The sequence below is a fragment of the Buteo buteo genome, chromosome 6 (assembly GCF_964188355.1).
Source record: "Buteo buteo chromosome 6, bButBut1.hap1.1, whole genome shotgun sequence".
NCBI lineage: Eukaryota > Metazoa > Chordata > Aves > Accipitriformes > Accipitridae > Buteo > Buteo buteo.
Window position 1 is genome coordinate 53,274,253 of NC_134176.1, and position 24,723 is coordinate 53,298,975.

The 24,723-nt window shown below is 40.0% G+C and overlaps 1 protein-coding gene across 1 annotated transcript in view; it reads left to right on the forward strand.

Annotated features, from left to right (window-relative positions):
* Window positions 1-832: 832 nt before the first annotated feature.
* Window positions 833-24,723, forward strand: part of EXT2 (exostosin glycosyltransferase 2) — an 80,231-nt gene continuing 56,340 nt past the window's right edge. The window contains exons 1-7 of the mRNA XM_075030958.1: window positions 833-958; window positions 2,820-3,379; window positions 3,555-3,644; window positions 8,720-8,836; window positions 12,998-13,193; window positions 16,553-16,692; window positions 17,552-17,645. Coding sequence (XP_074887059.1) covers window positions 833-958; window positions 2,820-3,379; window positions 3,555-3,644; window positions 8,720-8,836; window positions 12,998-13,193; window positions 16,553-16,692; window positions 17,552-17,645 — 1,323 coding nt within the window. The remainder of the gene's footprint in view (window positions 959-2,819; window positions 3,380-3,554; window positions 3,645-8,719; window positions 8,837-12,997; window positions 13,194-16,552; window positions 16,693-17,551; window positions 17,646-24,723) is intronic.

A 24,723-nucleotide genomic window follows, 5' to 3' on the forward strand; every position in this document is an offset into this window, starting at 1 on the left:
AGCTGGTAAACAGGTGAGAACCGTTTACAGGTGAGAGATGTTACTCTTGAGAAGGGTTTGGGAAAGGTGTGGGTTTGGGTTTTTTTTTCCCCTCACTTAAGTAGCGTGATCCAGCAGGTTGGAAGCGACACATGACCCAAAAGTCCTTGGTCAATGAGAAAGCCCAGAATACCTTTGGAAAGGCGCACAGAAATGGAAGAAAGCAAGCCAGGAATGCAAATGTACGGAAAAGCTGGGCGGCGCAGGGCTCATCAGCACAAATTTTGTACACCCAGACAAACGCTCATGTCGTCCCCGCGCCCTTTCTGACTGGAACAACGTCCCTTCGGCAGGGAGAAGCCTTCCCGAATCCCGCAGCCGGCCTTCAGTGGCTGGGGTGGGGCTGAAGCTGGCGCCGATTTGGAAGGAAAGTCACCCGGCAGCCGAGAAAACTCCCCGGACCGTATGGCAGGCCTCGGAGGGGACCCAGGGCCAAGAGCCCTCACAGGGACACGGCCGCCACGGCTGTGGAGGCAGGAACGTGAGGTAGGGGAGGAACGTGAGGTAGGGGAGGAGGAGAGGGCACGGCTCCGGCCTGGAAACGTTTGCCGCCTGGAAATGTTTGCTGTTTGGAGGTACTGAGGGTGCTTTTTCCCCTAAAAAAGGGGTAAAGTCACGGGTAAATTCACAAGGGGCGTTAAACCCCCCGCGCCCGTTGGCGGGCTCGGCCCAGCCCGCGCCCTGAGCCGTCCCCTCCTGCCCGTTCCGCCCTCCCGCCGCCAGGGGGCGCCCTCGGCGCCGGCGCCGCCGGACGGCGCCGCTCTTCGGCCGCGGCGCCGGTGGGGCAGCGCGCATGCGCAGCCTGGCCCCCGCCAGGCCCGGTGGCGGCGGCGGGCGGAGCAGCCGGCCTGCCCCGCTCCGTGGGGCCGGCAGCGAGCTGGCGGTGCGGGCGGCGGGGCCTGAGCGACTGCGGGCGGAGGTGAGTCTGGGCGGTTAGGCGGTGAGGGGTTCGGCTCGCCTTGAGCCGGTGCCGTGTGGAGGGGGAGACCGGGCCGGGCCGGGCCCTCACGGGCCTTGACGGCAGCCGGCGGCCGTTCCGTCCGCGGGTGGGACTTTATCCTGTAGGATAAGACCCGCGGGTGCCGCCTCTGTTACTTTTCCTTTTTTTTTTTCTTTACCCCCTTTTTGGCTTCTGTGTCTTACCCTTCTTACTTGTAATACTCCAAATGTCTTGTGCCCGCAGGTTGTTGAGTGGGCTTTGTGCCGCGTAAAAGTGATTAAACGGTTCCACGGGTGGAGAGTTACGTTTCATTCAGGTTCACCTCCCCTCCCCCAGCCTTAGGTCTAGGCAGCTTTGCTGTGTGACTCAAATGCTTGCTGCAAATGTGTAATCTTTGTTGTAACACGAGTGGTTCTGGCGCTGTATCAGGAAGGAGGAATAACGTGGTTAACAATCAGAAGCGTCTGGAAAGTTTGAAGTTATAAAACTGATAGTAATGTAGCATTTCGGTATCTGTCCTGATAACAGCTTCACGTGCGTGTTGCCTTGTACAGCAGGCTTTAAAAGCTCTCTCCGGAATTAGAATGTGAATTGATGAGAGCAACCACTAAAAGTGGAATATTTATTAGTGTCTGAGATTATTTTTGTGTAGCTGTGAGTACAGTCAGTTCACGCGTTAGCCACCCCATCCTAACAGTCTTTTGTTAAGAACTGCCAAATAAACATAACCGGATTTGTCATAAAGACCATTTAATGCCTTATTGATACTTCTTTTCTTCGTATTTGTTGCCTGCTGTACTGTCAGACTTCTTCCTCACAAAGCAAGAAAACATCCCATTTGTCCAAAAGGAAAACATATAATTATACCATCCACATTCTTCTTCAGGAAGAACATGCTTCCTACATTTAAAAAGCTCCCACTGTGCAGAGTTCAGGTTGGATTTATTTATTATGGAAGCTTTAGTTGAAAACCTAAACAGGTTTTTGTATGCAACAAGTAGCTGATTCTTCAATCTGTAGTAGTTATTATAAATTGCTTCTTGCTGGAGCCACAATTCTGTGTGTAAAAACTTGTAAGAAACATCAAAGATGACAGTAGTTGTGTGACTCTTTGTGACACTTTATATTACATCATGTTTTTCACTACAAGTGTTATTCAGACTGCAGTGAACTATTATTTAAATGCTTTTCTTAATGTGGCTGCAGTGGCAGCTCATAGAACGCTTTTTTGCCCCAAAAGGCATATTGACAAAGATGACAAATGAATTCCTTTTTCTTGCCAGAAGTAGTTTAGCATCATTCTGGCAGGTTTTGGTGGGGCTCCTGTAAAATTCAGTTTGAAAGCACCTTTACGTTTGAAGGAGTATCATGATCCTAAGTTCTGTGTGATGCCCTGTTACAAGCCCTTTGTGGGGTATCCAGGTTGTTTCTCTTCACTTGTAGATAAGTGTTTTATTTTTTTATTAGTATTCACTATGAATACACTTAGACATAGATGGAATGGCACCTACGAGGACTCACTACTTTTGTAGTGTTTGAAATTTCTTCCTCCCCTCACTGTCCAAGCCATGTCCTTTTCTCATGTGTGGTTGTTAACTGACCAACATCATTTCGTTACAGCCAGGCCCAGCAGATCAGCCTCATGTAGTCCTTGCCGAGTGGTGGTCCCAGTTGGCTTCTTAGGTTTTGGTGGCACATGTGAACATCTGAAGAAATTTTACTGTAATCTGCCGAGGCAAAAACCTGTCTTGAAGGTGTTAACTGGATGTTTCTCTGTGTTGTGATAACTAGGTATCTCTTCCACAGTTCATCCTAAAACGTCTCTCTTTCTGTTTTGTAGAGACAAGAGATAATTGATTCCATTATGTGTGCGTCGGCCAAATATAACACCCGGGGTCCAGCCCTCATCCCAAGGATGAAAACCAAGCATCGCATCTACTACATCACTCTCTTTTCCATAGTTCTGCTTGGCCTAATTGCCACAGGAATGTTCCAGTTCTGGCCTCACTCCATTGAGTCATCCAGTGACTGGACCGTTGAAAAACGCAGTGTCCATGATGTGCCTGTAGTCAAGCTTCCCGCCGATAGCCCCATTCCTGAGCGGGGAGACCTCAGCTGCAGGATGCACACCTGCTTTGATGTCTATCGATGTGGCTTCAATCCCAAAAACAAAATCAAGGTATACATCTACTCACTGAAAAAGTATGTGGATGAATATGGAACCTCGGTGAGCAACACCATTTCCAGGGAATACAATGAGCTGCTAACTGCCATCTCTGACAGTGAATTCTACACTGATGATGTCAACCGGGCCTGCCTTTTTGTGCCATCCATAGATGTCCTCAATCAGAATGCGCTCCGTATCAAGGAGACAGCTCAGGCTTTGGCACAGTTATCCAGGTACTTACTGAAACTTCAGTATGTGAATTTAAAGAACTCAAAGTGGAAAAAACTAAGGTTAATGCAGGAGGGGAGGATGCAGTGAGTCAATGCCAGAGCTAGGCTTTGACAGAACTTATCATCTGTATGTAAAGAACACCTTTCTAACTTTTGTCTGTTTCTTCATTTGCCTTAGGTGGGATCGAGGCACAAATCACTTGCTCTTCAATATGCTGCCTGGAGGGCCACCGGATTATAATACTGCCCTAGATGTTCCTAGAGACAGGTATGCGTTTTGCTGTGTTTGAATGCACAGATCTGGGTTAAAATGTCACTGAAGAAGCAACAAGCTCAGAAGTGCAGCTGATAGCAAAGGATGTGCTCCTTAACCTTAATAAAGCTGGATTATGACTTCCTCTCTTCTCAAAAAAGGGAAGTAGAGAAGTCCCTGTCTTGTATAGGACAAATGTTTGCTCCTGAAATCTGACGGTTTAGCCCCATCCTTAATTTTGCACAGGATGTGGCTGACAGCATTTGCTCATAGCTGTTGGGCTTGCTACAGCAAGGATGGAGAATCTTGAGGTTAGAAGTGTATCTTGTGTGTTACTGAACCTGAACACTTTACAGAATGTCCCATTTGATGCAAATTAGAAGTTCAAAGATGATTGTAGCTGCAAGTTTTTGATAGAAGTCAGGTGCCTCAAGGGCATTTTAAAGCAGCTGCTCTACTAGACAAAACTATGGTGAATTTCATGAGTTTTCATTAGCTTAACAATTACACTGTATTAGTAATTGGTCAAATGCTCTTAGTTGTTCTCTGGCAAGTGTGTTTTGAAAATATTTGCCAGAAACTTAAAAGGTGTGAATCCTGACCTCAGTTTTCACTTGCAGAATAGTTTACTTTTGGAAGAGGAAAGGAGGTTGTAAGGCAAAGAAAATTGGAATAAGACACACTTATATAGCTTAGATACTGTTACTGAATATGTTTCTACTAGATTAGCCTGTATGTGCTTAGTTCTGCTGAGTTAGGTCCTGTAACCAGTCCCTCTCTTGAAGGTCAAGGTTAACTTTCTTCTGCCAAATGTCAACAAAATCTTGCCTGAGATAAGGGATCTTTGCTAAGATGTTTGTGTATGGAGTATATCTTGATTTCTTTGCACCAAAGACGATTTAAACCATCCTTCAATGCCAGAACAGAACATGTGTTTTCTGGACATGTTCAAAGAGTAAGTTTACTCATTGTAATTAAATCACTGACTGTGAAGTAAGGCTTTAGTTTTTTACTTCTCTGTGAAATATGTTATATGCATGTGGGTTAGCCTGAAGAGGGCAGTCAAGCATCATTCTTACATAACCAAACCTGTTAATTTGTTAGTAAATACTCGTATTTGTTATCTTAAGATTTATACTTCTTAAGGGGGATTTTCATTTGGCAATGCTCTGTTTAATGGAATGGACTGCTCTGGGACTGTGTGTTTGTAGATGCATATGTCTATCAAAGAAGTAGGTTTATTGAATGCAGTAGATTTCTTACACTGCACAACTGTTTTTTAATTTAATTTTTCTGTGTCATTTATATCAAATGTCCATTTATATTTGGCCTTATGTGTCTTGGCTTAGTGTGCGGGAAGTGTATTATTTTGGTAGGTGTTTGTTCTAAGTGTTTGTCATGCTAACATGGAAAGCCAAGTGATTTGAATAACAAAAAAAATCAAATCTTTTTTGGCATACTGCTGTTGTCATAGCTTGCCAAACTGACTCTCCCTGCAGCTGTAAGATCACTATCTGTAATACATAAGAGAGGCAATAACAGTGCTTGGGACAGAAAAAAGGTGGAACCTCCTTTTTGTAGGCAGCCAACAGTTAGACTGTATTCAGTGTAGTACGGAACCTGTACTACAGGTCACAGGTGTGAAGACAAGGGATCTATGAAAAAGTCAGTAGTGTGGACCTAGTCCTGGAAGGGCCCGAGTGGTGCAGTATGAGGTTACAGTATGATTACGGAGACCTCTGGAGATCTTCATTCATGTCTAACAGAACAAGCAACCTGAGTGTGTTTTCTTGATTTGAGAATGTCCACACATTACAGAATGGGTAGTTAACAAAGTGTGAAGGACAGTTGTTTGTAGCATCACAGGGTGAGAGGCTGCAGTCCAAAACAAAGGTACATTGGCAAATTCAATTGGTTTTGAATGACTGGCCTGAACTGTACCAGTACAGCTCCAGAAAGACTGGATTTGTGAGATTTTGTTGCTTGCTTGTGAAATACACAGGTAATATTTGTGAAGTTTGCACAGGGCGTGTGGCCTGCCTTCTCTATTTGGCGTATTATCAGAGATCATACATAGTTGAACGGTAGTGGATCATGAGGTTTGCTAGAGTTGTGTTCTGTTGATTTGCTGCAGAATATTACTCCAGGTAAAATAAGACCTTACACACAAAGGGGAGTTCAGTTATATTTTTATGTCTGGAAAAGTCTTTAGCTGAGTTACCTCACTAAGGGGTTGTTTGTTTATTAAATCTTTAAATCCAATTTCCAAAGACAATGTAAAAGCTCTTTATTCCATTATTTCAAAGATGGAAGTCTGCGTTGTGGGGATGGAGGCAACGTTGCTGGTATTAGCTGCCATGACATATGTAATCTCCTGCCATAAAACTTAAAAAATAAGCTCTTTATTATTTGTTAATAAGTGCTATTGAATTTGGTACAATAATGAGGATGAAAGGATTTCTTTTGCAAAGCTACTCTGTAGCTGTAGAATTGAACATATGAACTAAGATAATTTTTTGTTCTGCTTCAGTTGATGAATTGGGTTTCAGTGACTTGTGAAGTTTGGCAGCAAGCCGATGATGATGGCAGCTGGGCAGAAACATTTAGACTACAGACCAGTTAGGGCACTTCTGGGAGAGAAAGAAGGATCAATATCTGAAAAGTGGTGAGAAGTTGCTCAGGAACAGGCTTATTCCTCACTGATCAGTGCAATTTAAAGATTATTTGTCTTGAGTACATTAGGAGTTAATATCTCCCTTACTGCACTGGACAATGAAAATCTGAGTGGCATTATTTAACTGGTGTTGGTTCCCTGTGGGTTTATTTAGGTAAAAGTCTGCATGACACACACCTGCTTTCTCAAGGCTGATGAGGTGCTGTCATGTTTTCACCGGATCCAATTAAAACAATCTGGTTGTAGTTTCCCAATTGGGGCAGGGTGTGTGTGTATGTTAAAAAAAGAGGAGGGGGATATGAAGTGCAAGAAAAGCAACACCCAAGCCAATTTTTTTCTCCCTGCTTGTAACTGAGTTAATATGGGTAAGATAGGAACATGCAGCTTCAAGGTTGAGACCTAGTCATAACAGCATTGTACATGTTACCGGCGTGGGGGTGGGGGGGGCACACATTGGAAAGGAATCCAAAATAATCACTTGATTTGGAACAGAAATTCTCACTCAGCACGTATGTGATTTATCATCCTGTTCTCGAGTTGATTTCTGCTCCCACCATAGTTTGTGATCTGACTGAGGAGTAATAAAGGGCAAGTTGTTTTCCTTTTGTAATTGTTGTCAAGCTGAATGCATCTCTAATCCAGATCCTCTAATCCAGAGCCTGGGATTTTCAAAGAGTTTCTTAAACAACACTTAGGACTGCTTGCTTGACTACTTGGGTGAAGTCACATTTATGGCAAAGTGTGCTTGTTGTGTTTGAACAACTGTGCTGCAGGTCAGAGCAGGAAGTGAAGTATCCCATGGGACATCTGATGGGGGTTAGAACAGGCAGAATGTACTGGTGTTTATCCGGGGTGTCATGTTCTGACAGGAAAAAATGGATAGGTCTTGGATGATAATTAGGTATAACGATCATCTGTTATGTAACAGCTGTGGAAAAACTGCTTCTCCAAGCACTATACTAAGGATTTAATTCAGTGATATCTGAAAACGAGAATATCAGCTATTGGATTGTCAGTGCCTCTTCCAGTCTCACCTTGACTTTTTGTTCTGATGTGTCTGTTCTGATTACTGATGAGACATGTGCCTGCTTGGATCTGAACTGTGACAGTATACAAGCTTGTGATAATAAGGCTTTTGGCTGTAATCATAGCTGCTACAATGGGTACAGCTCCTCAAGATCCTTTCTGCAGGGCCTGGTGTAGTGGTGTATTTGTGTTCTGCTTCTTTCCACAGAGGAGGAGAGAAACTGGAATTGGTGAAATACTTCTCTCCAAACTACTTTGTATGGTACCATAAGCAGACCCAGCATCCCTGATGGAATTCAAAGCATAGCACACCGTGCTGTTTGGTGACAAAGGACTGAAAGTTTGATCAGCTGTTTGAGAAGACTCACTAAAGAAGCAGAATATGAGCTTCTTTCTTGGTGCCACCTGGTCACTGAAAAAGAAATGGCAACTGAAAAGCTGATGTCCTTTACTAGCATATTTCAAAGCAGCCTGATTTGGGATAGGAGATAGTAACAAACCCTTATTTTCTGGCATTGTGAATGATGCATTGCTTTCTTCTGTACACATTGTTCTCTTCTGTTTCTTAAAGCTCTTCTGTGTGACAAAAGGTTGTCCCATATAGGAAAAGTCACAGACAATCGGGGTCATCCTGTTGGGAGGTTGAGTTACATATTCGTTTATCAGTCTTTGATGATTCCCATGCTCTCTAGCACATAGTGTCCCAAGCAGCCTCTACTGTTGGAAGTTAGTTTCAGAACATACAGAGTTCTTGTCAAGTTTTCTGTTTATAGCATTTTTTGTGTAATATAAAAATGAAATAAATTTCACTAGTTTGTATGATCACTTTGAAAATACAGTTGCAAGTAACTCCATTTTATTTTCTAGCCTGAAAAGTCCAGAGTCACTGTAAGCTGACAAAATACTATGTTACTGTACCTGGACTTGTATCTCAGATGTAGCTTGTCTCTACACTTTGAGAGCTGTGCTATACCCTATTTTAGTGCAGGCATTGAGGAATATGTTAACTAGTATAAATAATTAAGAATGTATTTATTTAAATTAAAATTGACTTAGGACATGTAACCTTGCAGAAATGCAAAATTGTCATAATGACTGCAATAGATTAAATTTCCCTATATTAATACAAAAATGGTCCATTCCTCAGTAATCGTATGCAATCGTAAGCATTCCGTTGATGACTAGATTCAATCTGGCAGTAAGCCCAGTTCACGAAAACTGAAGTGAGTCGAAAAAATGCATGAAAAATGCCACTGACAAAAGCTGATGGAAAAACTTATCTCGGAGCATGCATCTTCTTGATGTTCTGGTAATGACAATCAGTAAATCGAGCTCCGAGTTTGAATGGTGTACATACTCGGTTTAAAGTCTCTTTCTTGTATTTTTTCAGAGCTCTGCTGGCTGGTGGAGGCTTCTCCACATGGACTTACCGGCAAGGCTATGATGTCAGTATTCCTGTTTACAGCCCGTTGTCGGGGGAAGTGGATCTGCCAGAAAGAGGACCAGGGTAAAGCAATTCCCATGAATTGGGTGAAGTATATTCAATATCATGTTTAAAATTGATGCTGATAAAAAATAAATATAGCTACTAACTTGTTGGTGGGCTTGGGCAATTTTGTAAGAGTTGCTTTTAATAGCTCTTGCTATTAAAATATATGATGGTTCCAATGCTAATGGCCATGGCACATCTGCCAGTGTGTGGTTTAGCTGCGAACTGAGGATTTTTTTGGAGTGATTCTGTTTTTCCCGCTCTTGAAAGTGAACTGTGAAATATGACAGCATGACAGTGTTTCTAGTAGAATTAAATTCATTATTTCCAGTGAGCTAAGATATTTTGGATATAAAGAAAAGTAGTTGTTAATATGTTTGGTTTCTTTAAAGTGTAAGTAAAGCAGGGCAGTAATTCAAAGCACTATAGATTCCTGTTGTGGTTTAAGCCCAGCCAGCAACTAGGCACCATGCAGCTGCTTGCTTACCTCCCTCTCCCCACCCAGTGGGGTGAGGAGGAGAATTGGGAGGGGAAAAAAAAAGAAAAAGTAAAACTCGTGGGTTGAGATAAGAACAATTTAATAACTAAAGTAAAATAAAATGTAATACTACTACTAATAATAATAATAATAAAAATATAATAATTGTAATGAAAAGGAATATAATAAAATAAAATTTAGGAAAAAAAAAAAAACCAACTAAAAAAAAAAAAACCAACAAGACAAGTGATGCACAATGCAGTTGCTCACCACCTGCTGACTGATGCCTGGGCAGTGATCTCCCCCTCCCGGCCAACTCCCCCCATTTTATTTACTGAGCATGATGTTCTATGGTATGGAATGTCACTTTGGCTAGTTCGGGTCAGCTGTCCTGTCCATGCTCCCTCCCAGCTTCTTGTACACCTGCTTAATGGCAGAGCATGGGAAACTGAAAAATCCTTAACTTCAGATGAGTGCTGTTTGGTGACAACTAAAACATCAGTGTGTTATCAACATTAGTCTTACACTAAATCCAAAACATGCTGTACCAGCTACTAGGAAGAAAATGAACTCTATCCCAGCCGAAACCAGGACAATTCCCTAATAAATAATTACTTCAGACAATTTATTTTAGGATACATAAAAGCAAAGTAATGGCAAAAGATCACTCTTGCAATGATAAAAGAAGTGTGCTATACATCCATTGTGACTTTAAAGAGCTAGAAGGGATCATGGGGATCAACACAAGTGCCTCAGGTAGTATCAGCCAGTGCAAACTTTGAAAGAATAACAGGAAAATAGGAGTGAGGATGTCATCTTTACCTCTGTATATCTTACGGATACATTATTCGTAAATCAGTTTAGATGTTTTTCTGGTTCTGAAGTCCTTCCAGAATGTCATCAAGAGTTTGGAGCAGGAGAAGCCTGTAAATACATCTCTGAAGGGAAGAAGTTCTTGCAGAATGAATCTTAAGGAGGTTAGCGTGGTTGGCTCATGAAAAAGAAGGAGAGCTGATTTCATTATGGCAATAGTTACATCCAGAGCTTAGAATACTGATTTTATTTTTTTCTTTTTTAATGGAGTAAGATATAAACACAAACAACCCCCCCCCAACCTTGTAGCTGGAAGTAAAGCAAGACAAGTGGGAAATAAAGCACTAATTTTAACAGATCATGTAATTAGCCATTAAAATGAACTACCCTGGAAAGTGGTGGTTTTTCTAATCCATTCATGTCTTCAGAACAAGAGTATGTAGAAGTCTGAAGACATGTTTTAATTGGTTATGGAAGACTGCTCTTTTAATATTTCATAAGCCTCTTAATTACACAGCTGAAAATGTTTCACTGTAGCAAGGTCTTATCTCTGTTATGGTTTGAAAGATGGGCAGACTGAGGCAATGGGGGTAAATGACATGTCCACTGATTGTGAAGATCAAGTTCAGAAATGCAGAAACTTTAGGTCCTTTTTTCTGACAGCATCTTGTAGAGAATATGAATTTATTAAAGTTGAAAACCGATTGAAAGGGTGCTGCCACCATTGGACACAAAAAGTTATTGTACTTTGGCTTCAACTGTCTTCTCTGGTAATGGGAATGCTCTTGCTGTTGCTGTGGGCTGCTTCAAGTAAGATTCCACAGTCAATTACAGGACAAACTTGTGCAATAGTGGTTTGCTTTGCTCACACCCTTTATGTTCCTGCTTGTGATGCTCCCGGTCCAGGCCAATGTAGGGGCATCTGGTTGCATCCCAATCGATTCTTCATAGATCTCAAGTATTATTACAGTCTGACACAGAGTGAAGGCGTGCTCTGTATTTCTGTCTGGAAAGCATGAACGTGATGATAGGCTTCAGCATGTATAGAACCAATTGTAAAGAGAGATGCAGTCATATTTTTCATGTCCATGTAGTCAGCTAAATGCTATGTCTGGTTTTAGGTCGGATAAGAGGAACTGTTGTGTGGGAACTGATGCAATGCATGAGTCTGCGTTCAGTGAAGGTGTTGGAGCTTCCATGTTCTCATAGTTCTGGGTTTTGGGGGTTTTTTTTGTGAGGAACAGACTGTCGTCTCCGGAGTACCATCTAGTGGCCAGTTAGCATTACTAATTGAAACACATTCGCAGGTTCGATTGCTTTGTGCAGGAGTAGTGTGACAATGAAATGATGCTAAGAATTTGGGCTTACTTGGGATAAAGTAATACATTCCACTGCACTAGTGTGTTATTTCCTGGGAGCTGGGACATACTTTCTTTTGTAGCAAGATTTGATAGCTAGATTTTGAGTGTCATAGGATAATGACAGTTTCAAGGCAAAACTTGATTTTAAACATATACACAAACAAACCTGCATAATTTTTAGCTGGTTATAGGCATTTATTATCACTCATCTGCAGCAGTACTTTCTTTTTTTTGAGGCAAATCCTTTTTTTATTCCACTTAACAGAGCTGAACTGAGGGGTTTTGATTTACTCTCCTTTTTAGTCGGTTTGTTTAAAATGTTTTAAATCTACCTCTGCTAGAAATACATATTCTGTAGAGCTGTTGGTAGCAAGTTGGTAGCAGCTGGAGGCTTGGGAAAAAGAATGTTAAAAAAAATTCTATGCAAGTCTCATCTGTGAATTGGAGCAACAAAAGTGACTGGCATGAGAATGAGTAGAAGAGGTGAGAAGAGCAGCAGGAGAGGTCTGACTTTATAAAGTGTGTGTTTGTATGTGTTTTCAGAGCTGTAAATTAAAGATAGCATCACATGGAGTAGAACTGGAATCCTAAGTGCAGGCCTCGTGTTTCCTGTGTTCTTTTGGCAGCGTGAGGGCAGGCACTCGCTGTGTGTTCCTTTCAATGGGGAGCGGTAGAGCAGTCTGACTTAGCTGACCTGTTTAAAATGAAACCAAAGTAGATGAGAATGAGTATAACAATTACATGACATACTGTTTTCCAACATAAACCTACCTTTTTAAAGCAGTGAGCACCTAATTTGAGACTGTATTCCTGTGTATTTTACCTCCAGTGTTAATTAATGTCTTGCAACATTTCAGTATTAAGGCACATTTGAAATATTCATGGTTTTGGAACATGATAGGAGTTGAGAGTGAATGGGATAATGGGCCTTCAACTTTGTCCTGGAAACGTTGCCTTTAAGGTGCCCAAAAGGGACGGAACTGAATCACAGCTAATGAGATGAGCTTGTCCTGCTACTGCTGTCACTGTATCAAGACTAAATAAGCACAGGGTAGCTGAGTCGTCAGTTCAGCATCTTTTTTCAATTAAAATTGATGAGAAAATATATGGGAGGAGAAACTAGCAACAGCATTCAGTGTCCTATCTACTTTGTTATGGTACACAAACACCAAACAAAAGAATAAACAATCCTGGCATCAGAAGCAAGCTGTTTTAATATGTAACTAAATAATGTTTATTTCAGTTTATAATAGAGGTTATAATGCAAGTGCCTATTCTAATGTAGTAAGCACTCTTTCCAAGTACAGATTTATTCAAAGTTGTAAATAATGCTGAGCCACTTACTATCCAAGATTTAATTGTATTGCATCATTACCCTTTCCAGCCTTGTCTGAAAATACGGTCTTGGCAGTGTCTCCACATTCAGTTAATCTTGCTCTGCTTTTCCAGGGTGGAAGTAAATGTGTTCTAGAGTGGCTTGGAAGTAAACTCACAGTGCTGTCAGCTAACCTTGCTGTGATTTTTCAGTCCTCGCAGGTATTTCATTCTGTCATCTCAAATGGCTCTGCACCCAGAATACCGGTCTGAGTTGGAAGCTCTTCAAGCTGAGAATGGGGAATCAGTGTTGATCCTAGACAAATGTACAAATCTGTCAGATGGGGTCCCTGCTGTTCGCAAACGCTGTCACAAGAATCAAGTCTTTGATTATCCTCAAGTGCTTCAGGTAAGGCTGTCTTTCCTGCAAACTTCTCTTCCCCTTGGTGACCGTCTTAGCTTTGGGGCTGTTCCTGTTTAGCACTGGTAGGGTACTTCCTTGTATTTAGTTAACTTGCGGCTATGTTTTGAAACTGCATAATTTGTTATGTTAGCTTGACTATTGTATCCTAACTTTATTCTTATTTTTAAGAGGGCCAAGAACTATGTACTCAAACTGATATGCAGATTACGCTGCAATTTGAAAACACTGCTTATGTATAACAACTTCATGAGGTTGGTCATGGTGGTCTTCTAGTAACACATGACAATGTCATGTAAACTTAAAAAATGATACAAAGATACTGTCAAATCCAGCAGCAGTGGGAGGAGAAACTTTTGGAGGCCAGACAAAATTGCTCACTTTACAATTGGGGAAGAACATTGGAATCTATGCCCTACAGAATAACTGGCAAAATGACCTTCAGCAGGCATGAATTGGAATTGATTTCTCACATATGACAGTGCAGGCCTTACTAGATGAAGCTGGGAACAGAGGATGGCTTTGTCGATTGGAGGGAAGATTAAAAGGAACTTTAAAGACCTTATGCATGGATTTATTTGGGGGCAAAAAAAGAGTGCTATGTTTAAGGAGAATTGGTCAGATTATATTTTTTTTGTATGCAGCTTAGTAGTTAAACCCTACAAAATTCTCTGTATAGATGTGACAGACTGAGCTAGAAGACGTGTCAGCATGCAGCTATGAAAACATCTAGGTGAAATGTGTTTCATGGCCTTGGCCCAACTTTCAGAGGCCTTTTGATGTATCAGTGAAGATAAAACTAGATAGCGTTCTCAGACCCCTATGTCTCTTGGCAATTCACTAACAGAGAGGTGCTTTGGCATGCACTGTGGTGAAGTGAGTTATGCTACAGGCCACTGTGCTCTGTCTGTGGCCACCAGCACATAATCTGTCTTTGAACTTCAGCAAATGATGATAAAATAACAAACAAGCTGAGGAAAGGCAAAGTTTCCACCCCTCCTGTTATGTTTTGTAGGAAATATGTTTAAAATTCCTCGTGAAGGAGAGGGAGAGGGAGGAAAGGGTCACCCTGAGTCCTAAACTTTCAGCCAAAAGGGGAAAAAAAAAAAGTGTTTGCTTTATTTCCTTAAATGCAGACTGGATTGCTCAAGGATAGCAAGTCAGGGAATCTATATCTATATCTTGCTATATACGATTTTATAACTCAGAAGAGAGCTGGCACATGCCGAGATTGTTAAAATACTTTCCTTTGCAGAGCCCTGCATCTCCCTTTGGAATGTCTGGCTGATAACAGTGGTGATGCGAGGAGATGTATTTATAGTAACCTTTGTCTAGACAGGAAAAATGGTTATCTGGCCAGATGAGCATGTGTGTCCACATCTGGGCTTCTTTTTTTTTTTTCTCTCCCAGACCTTACTAGAGTCTCTTCCACCTGCTGCTGTGTAATCTAGCAAGTCAATGGTTAAAATGTGTGTTCATTTTCTCCACAACTTCCATTCCCCAAACCCTTCTTTTCCATGTCTTCTGGTCTGAGAGTGGGGGAAGGGGGACTGTGATCACAGTTCATCTTTCCAGTGCTGCCTTTATAGACTTCCTACTAGATAGGCTTTTGGGCTTCTGGGTTGCTAATGCTTCCTGTTTGCAGTCTTGGATGACATTTTCAAGCCTTTTAGTACACTATGGGTATGAACACAAGTCTTATGATTGCATTAGGAAACAAGTGAAGAGCCAGCAAACCCCCCTGTATTTCCTAGTTCCATTTTGATGTTTTGCTGTCCTGCTGAGCCTCCTGGCTCTTTCTCCTCAGGCCACAGAATGCAAGCTGGACAGATGTTTTCTTATCCGTGGGAGTCCCTGTGTCAACTTTATAATTTTTCTTTCTTAAACTTAGGGATAATACTGACTTGGGCTTTTTCCTTGTTTGTGTAGCTAAACTCTACAAGCATTTATTTTGCGATCTTGAATCTGTAGCAAGATTCCTCAGTGACAGTGAGAACCAAAGTCCCTATTTACAGGGTGAGTGCAGCATAGTCAAGAAGTCTTCTCTGCTGCAGTTTGAACTCATGGCATTTTGTCTTGTGTGTTGTAGACATAAGTGGATTTTATTCTTCCTTTTTGCAACAGCTTTTTATATCATTGAAGCTTCCTTTAGCCATCTTCTTCTTGCCCTCACCCCTTCAGAATAAGTAGTACCGATATAGCCAATCTTTCCTTGTAGATCATACTTTCAAGGTAAGTAATCATCCTGGTTTTTTACCCCTGGAAGTGCATTGCCCAATACTGAACACACTGCTATGAGGTCTTTTATTACTGAGAAAAGTGAGTGATTCCTTCAGTTCTTTTAGATTGTGCTTATTTTTGCATTCTAATACAACCTATGGTTTGCTTTTTCAACAGCTGCCTTGTGAATACCCTTTCTTTTCCTGTCCTTTTGTATTAAATGTCCTCTTCTGCAAAGTGCAAAACCTAGCCAGTTACTTCATGGTTTATATTTGTGCAGTTGATTATTTTATCTAAGTATTGAGCCCTATACGTATCAGTATATTTTAGTCAATTTATCCATATAATGTCAAACTGTAATCCCATTATCCATTATGCTTGCTAATCCTACAAAATCATAGGTATTGTCAGATCTAATAAGTATGGTCTTAATTCTGCTCCTTGGTTAACTACATTGAATACCGTTGCACCCAGGAAAGATTTGGTCATGACTGTTTTGCCTGTGAGCCACCAGTAACTGCTTTATACTTAGAGTTCTGTAACTATAATTTATGTAACTATAAAGCCTATGAGGGCTTTATCTAGCCCATGATTTCTTAATTTGCCTATGAAAATGCTGTCAAAGACGATGTCAAATGCCTTTTAAAGTTGAGATATGAAATCTATTACTTTTCTGCTATCCATAAAGCTGGATTGTCCTATAATGGAAGAAAATTAAGTTGGCTTCATACAGTTTGTACCCGTTAAGTTCATGTTGATTGTTGCTCACCTTGTTGTGCCAGACTTTCAAATTGTTTAACTTATTTTTTCCCTTGAATTTTCTCAATTAGAATTCTGAAGTCTGGCCATTGAAATAAAGCATAGAATAGTCCCATTAGCTGATTTCTCATCTCCCCAGTTGTGATATTTTTGAGCCTCTGGAAGATAAAGTTGCATAATTATTTTGAATTAGCTAGTAATTCAGAATACATTGGTTGCATGGAGCAAGCCTGCTTTCCTTTTGACTTGTTTTTTTACAAGGGAGGGCAGGAAAGCGTAATGCATACATACAGACATACACACACACTACAAATCTAACGTTTCCTTTTTTTTTCCTCATCTGTGTTTTGGATACCATTTGTTGACAGGAGTCTACGTTCTGTGTCGTTCTACGTGGAGCTCGCTTGGGACAGGCTGTGCTAAGTGATGTTCTTCAGGCTGGCTGTGTACCAGTGATCATTGCTGACTCCTACATTTTACCTTTCTCTGAGGTTCTGGACTGGAAGAGGTCTGTACCCTCACTATTGTTCATCGAACCACTGCATAAGAGACTTCATTGGATTCAGTTATTTGAATAAATGTGTGATAAGTCAAGTGTACTGGGGATTACAGGGAATACAGAGTAAGATACATGCAATCTTTGTCCTTGATATATTATGCATCAAAAATAGGAGAGGAAAACAAAGAGGCAGAGATGACAGAGCATTTGGTTATCCTGCAGCCAATGATATTTTTTCTAAAACAGACTTGCTTTATTATCTTGTGCTTGAATTCAGTGAGGACTGGTCTGCATTCAGGCTCTTTTAAGAAAAGTATATGCTAAAAATGCTAAATTCCCTACATTGTGTCATGATTCCTAAGTTCATCTGAGACTGAAAGGTATAATTATTTTGTAGCTGAGTACACTGTGTTAAGAGCTTAGATTATTTTTCCATGCACGCACTATGCCCAGTTACGTGATCTTAGGATAATACATACAAAAATTACTAGTTTGTATACATAGCACTGCATATGCTATTACTGTTTGGTCACTCCAAAAATCTCGGCTGACAGCAAGTCAGTGGCAATTCAGAGATGAGAATTCAGGATTTCTGAGTCTCTGTCCTTCCGTATTTATTAGGTTGTCTGTACAGATCAGTCCGCAGACTTCTGTGGCATTATCTGTGGGCAGACTGGCTGGTGTTGTGAAGAAACTGCTATAGAATAATTCATTACACTCAGAGAAGATTATTTCTTTCTGCTAATATGTTCTGAATGTGTCTTATTAGAATAGGACAAGATTCTGGGTTGGAAAAGCTGTTGACATCTTTTAATGTAGAACTTCTTTCTTCTCTTTTTACCATTTGTTTTGTGTTTTTTGCTTATAGGGCCTCTGTTGTCATCCCTGAAGAAAAGATGCCTGAAATGTACAGTATTCTGCAAAGTGTCCCCCAGCGACAGATTGAAGAAATGCAAAGACAGGTAAAATCATGTACTGTATTTAAATTACTTCATTTATGGTTGGAGTGTAGGTTCATACACCTGCCTTACTGTGAAGTCTGTTGGAATGCAGAAGCATCCATTATACTCATGTTAATGTTTGGATTATTCAACCCTCTTCTTTCTTTATGCTAAACATACTCATTCAATCATTACTTTTCAATGTCGTGTCTCTACCCATCACTGGTGCAGCTAAATGTGTTGAACAGTAGCGGTTGATCAGTACTGCATTACCCATCAGGTCAGGAATTTCAGAACATTGCGTATGATTGCAGTTGCAGCAGAACACTTCAGTAGGCAGACTTCAGTTACTCAGAGTGGATTTTCTCTAACCTACTACGTTAATGTACATGCTGTTGTGAAATATATTATAGCAACTTTAGCATCCACAGTGATCAAAGCCTCCCCATCCTGGCTTGCAGGAGATCTCCTGAAATGTGAAATTGAGGTTTTGACTATCTGCTTTTTCATATAAAGATCATGTGGTATTTGCCATGAGTGGAGACTGTCAGTTTCTACCAATGTAGTCAAACTCCACTTTCATTAATTTAACTTTTTCTTGCATCTCCTCTGCTTTCTTAGTGCACCCTGGGATAGAAGCTCTCCCTGAATGCAGGTGGACTCCCTACTCACATATATTAACATGCTTCTTTTTTCTACATGTTACTTATATTGTATTAAAGAAGTTCAAGAGTATGTCTTTATCTCAAGAGAGGCTTTGGTTTGTAGATAAATTTTAATTGCTCAAAATGTGAGGGAAACATTAAGTGCAAAATGTTTTAAATATTTTAACTAAGTTGACAATTCCTCTGAGAGGGAAATTTTACTTCCTTGGTGACTGGAAGAGCTGAGGTCATGAACTGTGCAAACTTGTGAATGAAGTCTGTGTGGGCTGAGTATATGGTCAAAAGGAAGTGTCTTCTAGTTCACTCCAGTTGATGCCAATTCCTGTTTTTTGTTAGCTTTGCTGTTATGGACACTATCATCATCAGTTGCTCTAATTCTAGAGCTCACACATAAGGTACAAACTGAACAGATGAGGACTGGTAGCTGTGTGAGGATTTCCACATAGTGTGAAGAGTTCTGTTGTCAGATTAGGAGGTAGGATTCAACCACGTTGGTCTTTTGGTGGTTGGAATATGTAGATGACATTTTTGGGCCAGCAAAGAAGTAAGATATTAACATGTATTGTGAAGTTGTATCTAGGATCTTTCATCCTTGTCACCTTATTGTACCTGAACATATATTGTTATATGGTAGGGAGATGACTGTTGTCATTGTTTTTCCTGATGAGGAGCTGAGAAAGTAAGAGCTACGTATGTAGGGAAAAAGTAAGGTATCTGATCTTAGGTGACTTTTAAAGACACATAGGATTTCTGTAGTCGAATTTCTGCAAGAATTATGAAGGCATGTTTCTGAAATCGCCTTACACAACCTTAGTGGCAAAGTCATCTTTTGTGTGGTCCTTGTAAGAAGTGACCCAAGGCATGTTTTTTTCACGGTGTAGCCTACAACACTCTAGTTATTTCTACCTAGACAGTGCTAAAAGCTGCACAGTGTATATTAGTACTGGATATGTGTGAAAAAGTAGACTCTCAGATTTAGTGGTAAATGTCTTTTCATGCCTGAACTCCGTTGCCAGCTTCACTTCATTCTCTGTACAGAGAGTCTGCAAATATCTCAGCAGCCATCAGGGGTCTCCTTTCTCTTTAGTCCCTTCACACAAATGAACCGTTTTGGTGGGGTCCACTGGCAGCACCAAGTTGCCAGCAGGAATGGCAGGTGAAAAAGTAGCTTTGCTATTACAGCTCCTAGAAACATGATTTTGCTTTATTTTCTTTTTTTCTCTGACATGAATGTAGAGATGTTAACACTAGGGAGTTTTTCCTAACAAAGCTTTAAAACTGACATTAATGGTCTGTTAAAGTATGCATTGATTTTCTTGTCCATTTTACTAATATCATAAAATAATCATTTCAGGATAGTGTTCTCTTTCTACAGAGAATGCACTTGACATTATGGACAGCTTAAACAGTTATTTTAAAGTATGAAATCAGGAAACAACACTAGTTTGTTAAACAAACAAAAAACCCCCTCAACATGAAACAAACCAACACCCCCCTCCCTTAATTCAGATTATCTATAAGTTTTATATCTATATATCTATATATATCTGTAACTCCATAAAATTACGTTAAAATAGAAGATATTTTAATACCCAGAATGCAGTTCTAATCTGTGTCTGGAGTTAATTTTGTTGTAGTATAGACCGTTTGTGGTAGTCATTGTCACTGGGTCCAAAACATCACTGAACATATTGGAACCTGTGATTCTATTGACTGAAGGTGGGAAATATGGGGTGTTTTTTTTTTCTAAAGCTTAGCCTCCCATCTTGATGCTTTTGTTGAGGATATAGTTGTGTGCTTTGGTAGTAAGAGTGTCAGGATGAAATCACAAGGTCTGTCTTTCTCTTGTCCTTGTGAATTTATTTCTGTCTGCATATTGAGGTTACTTACACGTGTTATCCATACATTTCATGTCCTGTCAACCTTATTTACAAGGTAAAGTCGCAGTGTAAGCATCTGTGAAATTCCCTTGCTTGATACATGGTACTAAGTTCTAGCTATCTGATAGGGTGAAAAAGTACTTAGCGACTGATACTGTGTGGACTACCAGTAACCTGATTGCTTTTCCTCATTGATAAATATGCACTAATATTCCACCTGTGCTACAGATTTTTGTTTCCTTCTTACCCATCAGTCTCACAGTAGGGAGCAGCTGCACACTTTACTTGCTGTCTTTCGATTTAAATGGTTTGAGAAAGTATCGTAGGACTTTTTGGCTAGACAAAATGTCTTCCCAGTTTTTTTCAGTGTCTTCACTTCAGTGACAATACAGGAGCTAATGAATAAAGATTCAGAAAATAAGGCTGAAGTGATGATAGGAGAAGAAAGAATTTGAAGTTGGAATGAACCTTTTGAGGAGGGTGGTGCTAAGGTAGTTTGGAAGCGAAGTGAATTTGTCCTATGTGCTCTATTTTGCTTCTCGGGCAAGGAACTACTAAAATGACACTCAACTATTACCCATGTATAGAATGGATCTGCAAATGAACTGAAATGATTTATACATGTTTTCAGATGTGATTTATAGCAGTTGTTTAGTCTGCTTAGCCATGGAAGGGCAACAAAAGTGTCAAAATATTCTGGTTTTGCAAGTAACCCAAATTTCTTGATAATTTTTAAACTGCTTCCTTTTGCTGCTTCAAATTCAAGGGCTAGTAACACTTGATATACAATATTTTGATGCTTGTTTTTTGTCAAGTGGAAGAGGACTGACTGAAACTGGTCTTGTGATATGTTTGGGTTTTTTTCCAGTCCATTCTAGTTTTCACTGAGCATTGCTCTTATCGAGATGGAAACAAAGATAGTTAGATCACAATGATCATGTTCTTTCTTGCTTGTACATTGTGAAACACTTGGAGTTTGATGTAACAGTTACAAAAAGATTGGTCCATAACTGATGTTAAAATGACACAAAAGTGATCTTTGCAAAGACTTTTCATTAAAATTGATATGAAAATTGTTTTACAACATCTTACTGTTTCCTTTGCAGTTAGGATGTGTTTAGGTTTTATTTCAAAAACTGTTTTTGTTGCACATAAAATTCCACTAGGGGAGACAATACGTTTTTGATAAAGACTTGTAAAACATGCTTTGCCAGTACCTGCCAATTAACGTACTTTTTCAGTAAATTAAGAAACTAGTTGACATGTTCTGACATGAGTATGGTTGAGATCATCCTCATTTTAGCCAAACAGAACAAATCCTTGCTCTAAATCTCTCCTGGTTTTTAGTAGGATGAATACCTATCAGACTTTCTGGGTCTGATAACCTTTGTGGGATTGGAGCCTTGCTGTCTACTTTGGTTTAAGTGGTTGTCTTGGTTATGACATTCCTATCCTTAGTTGGAAAACCTCATAATTAAAACAAATTTTATTGTAAGTGTTAGCTTGCCAGTTTTCTTTGTTGATTAGGTACTCTTTTTACAGTATTTTATTGCAGTTGATTCTCTGGAGATCATGCACCAAGATTTTTATTTTTATATATATATATATATATCATACACACATGTATATATGTATAATTTTTTTTCAAGTTGAAACAGATTGTCTGCTTTTAATGAGTAAAATTTTATCTGTGCTTAATTTTTGCTTTGTTTCTGGAAGTACTTCTAGCCGTACATCTGCTGGAGAAGAGAGGAAGGCTCTTAAAGAGAAGTCATTACATTTAAAATATATAAGATTTGAAAATATTTTCTTATGGTTTGTACAGCGATCATGAGCATCACAGTACTATCATGAAAATGATAAAATAGGTGCTTTAGCTTTGGAGTCATCATCTGCTAGGATCTACAGCTGGTGTAACCTGGGCTGCGATTTCCTATAATACAACTTTATTTTGCTCAGTTGTTTTGTGAGACATTACATGGTATGGACCAGGAAAGAGGTTTATTGGTTTGCGCAGAGCTGGAGTGTGTGAAATCAGAATTAATTTCTACTGTCCTGATTCTGTGAGGTCTCTGGAGAGTAGCCGTATTAACTTAAACTTTTATTGTTCAAACTTGCAGAACATTATGCCCTCAACAGTTCCTGGTTCAGTTTCCTGTCTTTGCTCACAAAAGGGAATAGTTTCTGTGCTCATGGCCTAGTCTACACTGCTGTGAAAAATTGTTACATATTTTCAATACTACGTGTACAGCCTATGTCCATGAGAACTGGAGACTAACGTATGATAGCTTTTATAAACTCCAGCATATTGACCATCAAAAAGAGCCTCTGCTAGTTGAGCTGCTAAAATTAATAGGGGTCTGGGTGAAACTTATGCATCTCTGAGATTGCTGTCTTGTCTGTTTTCTACAGTAATGTTGTCGTTCCCATTTTCTTTGAAGCTTCCTTGAACCATCCCCCTCTCACAAATAGTTCCATATGGAGTCTGAAACACTGGCAGAAGTGCCCAGAGGCAAGTTGATAAGCAGTTCAGCTGCACAGCTACTGATCCAGCAGACTTGATGCTGCATCCTTATGCTTTCATTTTCTCTGCACCGCAAACTAGCACGCAGGTAACAGCAAAGTTCTAGAAGTGGAGGGGCAAGAAGTAGAAGTAAATGTAATGGACCTATATGATAGTGAAATGTGAAATTTTGTCTTGCTCCTGAAGAAGAGTGAAATAGGTAAAGGAAAAAAAAACAAAACAAAACTTTGCTGGTGTCTGCTTATCCCATGCCTTGTATAGTTTCCCTCTAAACAGAGTTTTTCTAATGTTTTGCTTTGAAGGACTGTTAATATCTAGAAACATATTTTACCACTGTAGTTGATACATAAATGCCTTTAACTTGTATGAAAGTTTTCCTCAACTTATATCTGAGCCTCTGCGCCTTTTTTCCCTTCTTTTTGTGAGATGAATCTGTCTATCTGAATATACAGACATTTTGGAAATATTTTTCCTCACTAAGTATCAACATACTTGGAAGTCTTTTAACACAGATAGGCTCATTAAGGCATAGGCGCAGAATATGAAAGTACTATGCAATGGGAATAGAAGAGTTATTCCTCTGTTTATTTAGGCATTCTTTCTCACTGAATGAATTTTAGGTAAAGAGTTTATTTTTCAAAAGAAGGTTTTGTGCGCCTGTTCCTTTTTGACTTTATAAGACTCCCCACCTCCTAAAAATAAAACTTTTGAATTAATATCTAGTCTAGAAGACTGAGTAACTTTGTGTGCCCTAATGGTACAAGAATGAAGAGCTAGTGTTCTTGAGTGCAGGAATTCTTTTCATCCTGGTTTCCTAGGGAAACAAGGGTATGATCACGTGCAATGTGCATGCTGATTTCTGTTACTGCCCAATTTCAACCAAGCTTATGGAGAGGTGGAGATATTGTAGATAAATACCATAAAATTAGGTAGCTGTGTAGAAGGTAAGCAACCCAGAACAGCATAGCTTACTAAGGGAAAATTTGCAGCTCAAGCTAACAGTAATACAAAAACCCCTTGCAGTTACCCCTTATGAATGATTCTGCTTTAGGAAAGGTTTTATTTGGAACTGGCACATCTTAGACCAAAGAAATTCAGGTATAGCATGACCAAATGATAAAGTGACAAATGAAATGCAGTATACAAAGAAAGGGGTATATATGCAACTTATACAGCCTTCTCATAGGCAATGATGGCCTCTCGACTAGCTGCAGTCACTTCGAAAAGAGTTCTTAGACTATAATAAATAGGCGTGTGAAAATATAAATTCCATGGTCAGTTGTGGTCAAAAATAGTAATATAAAGAATTTTTAAAAAAGAGGTAGAGAACAAAATGGAAAATGCTATGCCACTGCATGAACCTGTTGTATGTCTGCACCCTGAATACAGTCCATAGTTATGGTTGTCCCATCCTAAAAAGGATATAATAGAACAAGGGTGATCAAAGGTTTCACGACAAGAGTGATTAAATAGCCTAACAGTCTTCATCTTGAAAATGAATGATCGGGAATAAGATGAGGAGCAAGAATATAATACAGAACTATAAAATAAGAAGGCCATGAAGAAAGTGAATGGATATTGCTGTACATTGTTTGATACAATTTCATTTGATGTTTCCTAGAACTTGTATTATTGGGAACCTGGTCTAAAAAAAATAAAAAAGGAGATGATCTTTTCCCAGAACTAGTAGGTAGTCTGTGGGGATTGCTGCTTCAGCATTTTGTGTGAGTGAAGGGTTTTTAGTGGCATAAAGGGTGAATGAAGAAATCCAGAGAAGGAAAATCTGTCAGAGATGAATGCAAAGATAGACCTCCTGGCTTAGAAGTTCCTAAGTTGCAGAATTCTGGAAGCTGGAGAGTACTTTGGGGAAGTGGTGGCTTATGCTTGCTGTGTCTGTGTGGGGCAGTTCCTAAGGTACAGGCTGTGGACCATTGTCAGAGACTGAATACAGAAGCAGAACGCCATTTGGTCAGACCTGGTGCGGTCACAGTGATGCAACTTCAGGACTTGGGTTTGCAGGAGACCTTGGT